Source organism: Pomacea canaliculata, linkage group LG3 (assembly GCF_003073045.1).
Source record: "Pomacea canaliculata isolate SZHN2017 linkage group LG3, ASM307304v1, whole genome shotgun sequence".
Taxonomy (NCBI): Eukaryota; Metazoa; Mollusca; class Gastropoda; order Architaenioglossa; family Ampullariidae; genus Pomacea; species Pomacea canaliculata.
In genome coordinates this window covers 31,916,517-31,926,768 of record NC_037592.1, presented here as the reverse complement: position 1 = coordinate 31,926,768, position 10,252 = coordinate 31,916,517, and the positions used below count along the sequence as shown (strand labels likewise).

The window sequence follows — 10,252 nt, the reverse complement described above, 5'->3', positions numbered from 1 at the left end:
AATGTCTCTCTCTCTCATGCTAATTTTGCTGTAGGAAAGAACATCCAACAGAACGAACACTTACCTCTGGAGAGAGGTGTTATAGCCCACGCTGATATAGGCCCGCCTCGTGCATACTGCCCCAGAGCCATCTCCATGTACACCAAGGGAAGACCCAAGGACTGCCGTCAACACCAAATACACGAAGGTGAACGCCCCTGAAACGGGATTAAAAATGAAATGCAAAAACAGAAAAAAAGATATGATACGGTTAACATAAAGCAAAAGAAGTTAATTGCACACTATGTTACAAATAATGAATAATTTATAATTAAAATAATTAAACTACTTTGATGCTAGCTCAGGCGATACTAAGATCGCGAAAGACATATTCAAAGTAAGAATTTGTATACCTCGAAACATATATATACATAGATATGTTCAAAAGCCACAGTATATCAATTGATGTAGACAGCTCATTTTCATCTCCTTTCAAGAAGGGAGGAAAGGAAGGAAAAATAAAGGAAAAAAACCCAAAAGTAGAAATAATCAATATCGACATTTGTACGCAGAACAATTTCAACTTAAAATGTAGCTTCGAGCAAATGGAAACAATTTCCTTCAAACCAGGAGAGTGACTGTAACACTGGCGCCACGTCTGTCGAAAACTCTGGAATCGATGCACAGTTTGGTGGTTTATATAGCAGCTGTAACAAGATCTGTGTCTTGCTGGCTTCTCTCCATAGCCACACCGACTGGCCGCTTGATGACTTCCCGAGGAAATCGTCTCTCGTAGCAAAGAAAATATGAGTCGGTTTGAAAAAGAGTTAGAGCATGCTCATTGCCCAGACGAAGGACGTCCGTGCTGGACACGTGTTCTTTGTGGCGTTTGAACTGTCGACTAGGAGAGGTTGTCAAAGAAATAGCAAAAGTGCAAACATTTTTCTAGCGATTGGGTAAAGACGTGTCTACGTTGTATGGTTGACTGTCAGGATGTTTTGGTTGGATGTCTAGTGGAAGAATTTTTGGTGCCCTGGCAGTTGCTTCCTCTATATAGGATGGCCGGACACATTGGCCTACCAAGTGTTAATCATGTCCACGACTGATGGTGAGTCACGTCTTAGCTGTGGATCACTGTTGTTAGCCATCATGATGGAAATGATGCTGTCTAATTATTTTAGGCACGTGTGGGAATGATTAGAAAACAAACTCACACGCAACCTCTTAGTCGCTGCATTAGTCTCGTCATGGTGTCATCCCAGCCACTTTGCAACCCACTCCATCAATGACCTCAGACCTCACCATAGTAAAACTCTATGAAGCCATCAGCAGACTCAAGAACAAGAAAGCCCCTGGCAAACGTAAACTTTGCAATGAATTGATCAAGCATCACAGGCAAGGTGCCAGACAGAAACTACTTGAGCTCTTCAACCAATCATGAACAATGGGAATCTTTCCAACTTCCTGGAAAAAAGCCATTATAGACCCAACCCTGAAGAAAGACAACGACCCAAAGAAGAAAACCAGATACTAACCCATCAGCTTACTTAGATGTCTCGGCCAGACCCTCGAGCTCATGATGTGTTTGGTGTGATACTGGAGATTAACCCATCTGATCATTATAGAACAGAGGTTTTTCAGAAAAAAACAGAGAACACTGAAGAACAGTCAGTAAAAAAACCGTTAGTTGTCACCTTCATCGACCTGTCCAAGGGCTTTAACAAAATCTCGAAGTCTTCTCTTGAAGTTACTAACTGCGGGAATAGGTCAACATAACTGGATAAAGAGTTCCCTTAGCCACTGGATCACAAGGATTAAGCTTAACAACAGTCTCAGCCAGACAGTACCAACGAGGAAAGGCGGTTTCACAAGGTGGGTGACCTCCTCTACCCGTGTTATCCCTCCACTATGCTTCCTACCTTCGCCAAGCTCCATTCCAATCTACCTCTACCTTAACAGGTATCTCCGTGTCTTATCTTCTCCGTGTTGCAGTTTCACATCCCATCACAACTTTTGTTGTGCTTTATACTTCCAACTACACTCTACCTCCCCCCGTCTACCTACCTCCGCCGTGCCTCATGGCCAGGACCGGGTACTGCACGACGGTGCGGGTGCCGATGGCCAGTGACAGACAGAGCAGCAGGAACTCCAGGCGGCTGCGCAGTGGGCCACGCTCCTCCTCCTCCACCTCCAGCACCATGGGGTGCTTGGGCCCCTCCACGTCCCCCACCTCCCCCTGGCTGCCCCCGCCGTCATATCCAGGCTGCACGAGGACGGTACTCGACCCCTGAAGCTCGCGCTCACTGGGCGTGTGAGCCGACATGGGCGCCGCCAGCAGCCGCTGCAACACAACGACGACATCAGAACTAGCATGGACAGGCCGAGTCATTCTAGTGTTTATTCTGTGTTTGTTTACCTTCCTGACTGCCATAGTTCTCTCTTTATTTCGTTCTTTCTCTCCTTTCTTTTACATGTGTAATTATTACTGTGCAAAATTCATTTTCAACATTTCGAACACAGCAAGGAATGACAGAAGAAATACATGCGCTCGCTTATCTCTCTCTATACATATACATATAGGATAATAGGCATGGATAGATGTCTAAATGTTTATACTTGTATACGAGAAGAGACAGACCGACGGAGGAAAAGCGCAAACATGCGAAGAAATTGTGATAACGACAGTATAAACAAAATAAATTCTTTTTCAAAAATTATGTAAGCAAAACTCAAATCTGTCAATTCTTTTATCTTTCAGGAAGTAAAGAACAGGCGTAGGTAGGAAACATAAATGTAGTCAAACAGATCCTGAAGTGCATAGAGACATCAGGAAACATGAGTGAAGAAGGAACAGAAATGAGAAAAATTGTCCAGCGGGCATGAATACAAAGCGGCACGCAGTAAGACAATAAACAACATAGGATGAAACGAAAAAAAAAAAAAAAAAAAAAGGTTCGACACAAATAACTAATAGAACACTCCGAGCTGCATGCGCCAAGGTCGTAATTTGAGGGCTTAGTGATGTAGTCCAGAACTTTCTCTCCTGGTCTGTGGGTCTCGATGTCTCGATAGAGGCCAGACAAATTACTTCTCCTTAGTGCACGCCAGTTGCCGGCACACAAGACTGTGTTATGGAGGCATCGCCCCTCCCCTCACTGACACTTTTCATCGCCGCCCTGGGCGGCCAGTGCCAGCATTCCCCGCCGGCTGCATCAAAAGAAAACAAGACCGCCACGATGATCTGCCGCCAAGAAAATTGCATCATTACCGCACATGCAGGGGGCCGAGCCACAGGATAAGTAATAATAAAAAAGCGCAATAATAATAACAACGAAAAAAAAAAGTGTCCGACTGTCTCGAAAAGAAAACACCTGCTGTTCCTTACCTGTAGCGATGGTGTTTTGAAGAGTTTGAAAAGGTAATCAAGTCCAGACTCCTCCGGAGATTAGGAAAATGAAATCCGATTTGAGACAACTGATGAGATAAATTACTAGTAAATACTGATTTAATGGTTGTATACCGGAACTGCGTCACGGCCCTAATACAGCTGATTGGCTACGATAGGTTTGACCTGCGACACGACTTGACCTGCTGTGGTAAGGAACTCACGTGATCCAAAATGCTAGACTGTTAAATGTTAATTATGGGATTTAAAAACATTGTCGGCTGTACTTTTAAACTATTTCCTCAAAGAGTAGAGACTCGGCCTGCAGTAGTACTAACAACTTTGGAAACAAAGATGAACTTTTGAACTATGACCCGTACTGACATCATTACGTCACGGTTCACATCTCTCGGCGTGACGGCACGACTCACTGACAGCGTGACCATTCCAAACAGAAGTGAAGCCTCGTTGGCAAAGTTCATCTTCAGTACGCGTTCAGCGCGAGAGAATGGGAGTCTGCTGTCTGTCTTTACTGCCAGCAGACTACCTTGCTGCCGGTTAGGCACAGCACCACCCGCCTGTCCTCCCACATGCGCGTGAAAATGGAGATCAAACACGGCGATGACGTGACGATAGCAGTCGTTGTGTTTCTCCACCTCCACAATTCTCAGTTACCAAACGTTCCGCCCCGACCAACCCCAGCTCTTCGCCCTACATATATCTAGTCTTGACGAACTCTGAATGACCCCTGTCCCCTCCCCACCACCACCATCACCATCAGTTGATGGATGAGGTAGTGGGAGTCGGGAAGATGGGGATGCTACGCCTGCTACTGCGTACTGGAAACCACGGAGAACTGACAGAATCTGCGAGTGTTTCTGCTCTAAACTTTTTTCCTCCATCCCTCCACACACCCTCTTGACTGATCAGCTACTGCGCATGTCAGTCATCACCAAACCATACCTGGACGTCTCCAGGCCCGCGCGCTCTCCCAGCAACACCTGCGGCTGACGTTGCTAGAGACGCGATGTCGCATCACTTCCGACTCCAACGTCACTTCCGACTCAACAAGCAGACAAAGCTGGACCGGCGACTTCCTTCCATTCAGGGTGATCACACGAACATTTCGTGATCACCAATGCCTTGTACCCACCTCGTTAGCTCGTCGTAAGAAAGTAAAATAAAAAAAAAAAAATTCTGTGGACGAAGGAAAGGAACGAAAGAATGTTGGATGATGCAACCGACGGTAAAAGACAACAAAAAAACCTGTTGATTTGACAGCCATATTGAACTGGAAGCTGACCAGAAGCACTGACCTCATCCTGACTGGAGAGAATGCAAAGGCCTGACATAAAGAGTCTGTGGTGTGACTGTCACGTGATGGTAGTCTAGTAACGTCTGTCTTTGTTTCATTAAAAATTATTTGCAGTTGGCATTGGATGAAGAACATTAGAGGCACCTTGTTACACATCAAGTATTTGCTAGGATACTCGTTCTTTGTTTTTCTCCAAGGTGGATATGCGTCGAGAAAACACACGAAGCAAAGTGAGTGACACATATAAGACAATTTGAAAGAAAGAAAAAATAGAAAGAAAAGAATGTAAAATTTGAAATCCGCGTATCTTCTGCGGATGTATGGAACTCCCTCACCTTCCTTCACCAGGGCCAGGGTTAGAGTAGGTCTGTGGATACAAGTACACAACGCACAGACACTTTCCTGCTACCCATCCTTCTCTTGTCTGTGTCGTAAACACTTTCTATTTCTTCATCCCTCCCACCTTGACTCCGGGCCAGTCTCGAGCTAACGGGAATCAAGCTTTCTGACTTGTAACCTTCAACCTCTTCTCGCTCGTTAGCAGCTATCATCACGATGACGCAAGCTGCCAACGGATCTACCTTGCAGGATTTCAGTTTTCTAATTGCAAAATAAACACACACGCATGCACGCACGCGCACGCACAAACATTGTTGACGCCAGTCTCTGAACGTCAGCAAAATTCCAGCCAATCAAAGGCCAGGGAACTTCTGCAGACGGAAGGGGAACGTCAGTTAAGATCAAAAGAACTTGGGTCACCTTACCACCTTTTAGGAGAAAGACGATAAGGCTACTTTTGTTATTTTTGTGTTTCCCGGAGGTGACGACACTGGTATGTACACTACATCAGACGTACATCGGGTACATGTTTCCTTGAGGTGACGACATGTTGTTTTTGTGTGCGGGTAGGACTGTCTCGCCGTGTAAAAGTCGTGATATGCTGACGATAGCGGTAACGGTGGAGATAACAGCTTCAGGAAATAAACAACAGCAACTGGAATGTGATGAAATTCTATGATCTCAGTAATGTCTGATACAATTTTCGCAGGATGTTGTACATGGAAATCAGCGATTTCGCTTTTATTACGTTGGGAACAAAGTTAATGCAGGGTTTCCTCTTGAATGTTGAGAGTTCTTTGCTTTATTACCTTCGGAATAAAACTTAATCTTCTAATTTTCTTTTGGTTCGAGCCAGAAAATAAAATAAACTCACTGTCTTAGAGATACAAAAAAGTGTGTGAAGGCACAAGTTCTAGACATCCCTAGGATCAGTAGAAGTCAAACAAACGGTGGATTGACTTCCCTACGTGTGTGCACATGGCGTCCTTCCATCTTTCTTTTCATCCCCTTCTTCCCGTACGTAAACATACCGATGAAGGAGCGGGGAAAAAAAAAACCCGCCATAAAACCATTCTGCAAAGAGAGACAGCGTGTTTACGACAGACAAAAAGAACCTTCCAGCAAGTTTCTCCAGACCTTCCCAGCTGATCAGGGAGAAGAGATGGGCAACGGATCTGGAATTCATGACGAGCGTGTAACCCACTTACAGGCGGTGACCTGTGACCTGGGTACACAGATAGATGGATCCAAGGTGTGCACAGGATGCCCTATCGACATCTACCAAGCCATATACCTTAAAAGGCAAGTGCAACCTAGGAAAACAACGAGGCGAAAGGTTTGGTCGAATACCATCACATGCTAATCAGACATTACGAAAGTCCTCCTGAGAAGAGCCGACTTAGCACGAGTAATACCGACTGCCAAGCTCGTGTCAGCTGCACGCACGGAATACCTGATCCTTTGATCTGAAAATTCCTGCCGCCAGAGTCACGAGGCAGGGCGAGGACAAATGTCAGGTCTGTGGTGATGTATTGATGTGCTACTCACGTACCCGTTGTCTGCACATGATGCTTTCTGAGCAGATTCTTCTTCTTCTTCTTTCAGCCGCCATGAAGAGGGGGAAAAATCATCTTCATCATCCAAATTCAACAGGTGTGCTTCTTTTCTCGATTAAAACGAAGAGTGCACCTTTCCACGTCATGTCTGATAATGGATGTGACAGACTTAACTCGCCCTCCTCTGTGTGTGCGCGTGCGCGTGCGCGTGCGAGTAAGTGAATTTTTGTACGAGATTGTGTATGTGTGGGAGCTCAACATAGAAAAACAGGTGCAGGTGATCGTTCGCAGATATCGGCGCCTTGTCAAACTGTTTTCACCAGAAACAAATCGAGTCTCGACCTACGTGTACCTGATATCGGGATGTGACGCGCGCGCCATCGAGGTCACGTGGACCGTCGACAGACAAGACGCACGTGCTTCAGCGAGTGCTTGCTTCAAGTACTCCACGTCCAGTGTTAGCTAGGTGCAATGAATGTGAAATTTTTTTTTAATGAAACGTTTGATGTAAATTACCTTATACCTAGCTTCTCGTTTATCTATTGATAGATCCTGAGCCAGTCCAGTTGCAACATTTCTAATTTTAAAATTGTTAGCCTTAAGTCTATTTAGATAATCATTTTTTTTTAAAGACGAACGGCACACAACATAATTTCACATTTTTTTAAAACCTAAGTTGTTATGACGGAAATAAAAATACCATTTTTTTATGAAAGCCATAATCTGAAAATAGCAGACGCCATAAGGAAAAAGAAAAGGAAATCATGCATCGCAATCTTCGTTCTATTTTTCGTTTTTCTTCCTCTGGTCATTTCGTTTCCTTCATAAAAATAAATCATTATTTCTATCGTCTTAATATTTGTTCCATGAAAATCATTTCGTCAGAATGAATAAATTCGACTTTCTAGAAATTCTTTGCTTGCTTACTTTTTTTTAATTATTTTTAAGTTTTAGTTTCCCGAGTTTAGTTACATTTTAGTAAGTTTACTGCCTTACCCTCTGACCTAATCACGCATGCGCAATGACATTCTTTATTTCAGGAATTCCAGCCACGCAGGCGGGTTCAGTAACTTCGTCAACTGGTTCACGAAAGTTTGTTTGCCTGTAGGGGTAACTTAACCTTCTTGTTTCCTACCCACGTTAGGTAAGTTTACCGTGGGTAAGAACTGCATTAGAACAGGGAAGACTTTGTGCAAGACGTTTATTTGAGCAAGGCTACTTTGGGGTTAGTTTATTTTTCATTTCAAAGGTTTTTTTTTGTGACGGCAGAAAAGTATTTTCGCACTCGATGCAATGACTTTCGCCTACACATAACTTTTCCATGACCTATAAACGCCGGCTAAAATTGTTCTCCTGAGCCATTAGCATTTTTCATTCCCTCAACCATCTAGTCTGTAGGGAGCTGCTGTAAGCCACTGATACTTTACATCACCATAACCATGTCAACCGCCTAGTAACACAACATTCACTTCAGTGAGAAATAGCATGCAGGCGCTTCAAGTGTCAACGGCTTTTGTAGTAAATGTGCAACAAGAAAAAAAAATCACTCCGATATTTACAGAAGTAAGTGTTACAGTTGTCGATGGTTTATTAGTTTGTCACGAATTATTGTTTTAGAGTCACCGTATCCTCAATAGTGTATTGGTTTACAAATATTGTATTAGTGTCACTTCTACCTTCAATGGTGTTTTAACTAATCACAATATTGTATTAGCTCCACACTGCAATAGCTATTAGCAATTCTGAATACTGTGTGAGTTTATCACAATTCTGGATATAGTATTAGTTAGCGTATTTTTAACCATAGCCCTAACTATTGTATAGTTTAACACCACCTTCAGTACTGTTTTACTTTATTATAATCCTAATCCACTATGCGCTACTGGTTTTTTTTTCAGTTCTCCTCAGTTCAGTTTGTGGTTTTTCAAGCGATCACGGGTTGTGACAGTTTCTTTTTTCGCAAAACAAATAGTTAAAAAAATTACATAACCGTTAGAAATGCTATTCTGGGCGTTGCTTTTCTTAACCGTCGAGCACGTGAGCAGGCAATTGCAGAAAAGTGAGGGAAAAAATTTTACGATCGTTTACAAGAGCAGGGGGAAGACTATTTTGTGAATGTGACTCTGAAAGTGAAGACGATATTCCCTGCTTATTAGCAGTCGTGGAGAGAATGGTGATGTAATGCATGCACACGTGTTCCATTCCTTGTATAGATTCTCAGGAAACACACTTCTCTCCCGCTTCCTCCTGGTCGAACCTCCACATATCCTCCACCACGACCCTGGCACGATTAAGGTCCTGGAACCAGGCACGGTAGGGAGGGAGCATTCGGGAGGGTATTCTCGGCGGGATTCTCGGAATGAGGTGGGTGAGCAGAACCTGTGTTTGTGGCTACTGAACGATGATAGTCCAAGGATGACAAGAGACAGATGTTCAAAGCTGGCATTCGAAAGGCTGGTGGTTCACATCCACTAATACTGCGTGCTACGAGTACCGTTGCTTCTATGTAACAACCTTTTTTCGTTTCTTTCGAAACCAGATCTCATCCTGTCAGCTGAAGTATAGCCAAGCAGACATGATGTTCTCCGAAGAACGTCGTAAAAAAAAAAGTTTTCTACCCCGAACCTCGTTTCCAATCTCAGTTAGGACCGGGATTGCTGGTCGTTAAGAACAAAGGTGGGATCGACGATGATAGCTGATCCTCCTACAGCAGGTTTAGACCGGGATGGATCAACGATTTAAGAACCGAATAAATAATTTAAAAAAAAACCCAGCGCAATCTCCAGGAAGGTTTCGTGTCAAGGTCCTAGAAGATAAACACGACGAAGACACTGCAAGTGAAGGAAGAACAATGATGAAATAACACTGCTGGACGTCAGGAAATGAGGACACACACACACCTCGCCTTGACGGAGTCAAGACAAACGACGATAAGAAGGGCTTGTGGCTCGGTGAGCTCTCAGACCAAACGACCTCTTGGAGCGACATTTACCTTTCTGCCCTGTGAGAGGACGTCATCCCCAGGCGAACGTTGGTGCTTGGCTTATATCGACCGAGTGTTGGGGTGTGAGGACAGAATTACGGGCCTGGAGGCGTGGGCTCAAAAATCACACGAGGGCAGGGATTACCCAAGCCCACGCATCCCCCTGTTCACGGAGGCGGCAACTCCAGACCGTCTTTGACACACGCTGCCGCAGAGGCTGACGCGCGCAAGGCCTGACCTCTCACCTCCGGCAGGTCCGAAAACATGGACCGAAATACGTGGATTGGAATGGCCTCGACATTGTTGAGGAGAACGTTATCATCCTTGAATACCTCGACAGTCAAGCACAACTGATCGCGAAACAATCTCAGACAAATAAAACCTCGACGGTGGTGTTGTGTTGATGATGTGAAATGAAGGACGGAACAAAGTAGGTTAGACAGCAAGGAATTGAGGAAAGGAACGCGGTAACAAACAAGTTGAGAGGACATGCTGGTTCATTACTCCAAAGGACAGTAACCGAGCGAATGAGAACATTTTTATTCCAGGCGTCTGAGGAGTGCCCGGATGTTGAGCTAAACTAGACATTTTTCGTCCACACAATCCCAGCGCCTCCACACGAGATGCTGCACCTGCTTCGCAACATCCTTCCCTTAAAACAAAACAAAACAAAACAAAACAAAACAAAACAAACC

General features: G+C 44.4%; 1 protein-coding gene across 4 annotated transcripts in view; it reads right to left on the bottom strand.

The window, feature by feature from the left end:
• Positions 1 to 10,252, bottom strand: part of LOC112559343 (sodium- and chloride-dependent GABA transporter 3-like) — a 61,390-nt gene that overhangs the window by 919 nt on the left and 50,219 nt on the right. For 3 of the 4 annotated variants that reach the window (XM_025230498.1, XM_025230501.1, XM_025230500.1), the window contains 2 exons: positions 2,044 to 2,320; positions 65 to 197 (listed from right to left, as the gene is read on the bottom strand). In XM_025230498.1, coding sequence (XP_025086283.1) covers positions 65 to 197; positions 2,044 to 2,320 — 410 coding nt within the window. Of the gene's footprint in view, positions 1 to 64; positions 198 to 2,043; positions 2,477 to 10,252 lie in introns of those variants that run through there. The other variant, XM_025230499.1, reaches the window with a different exon arrangement.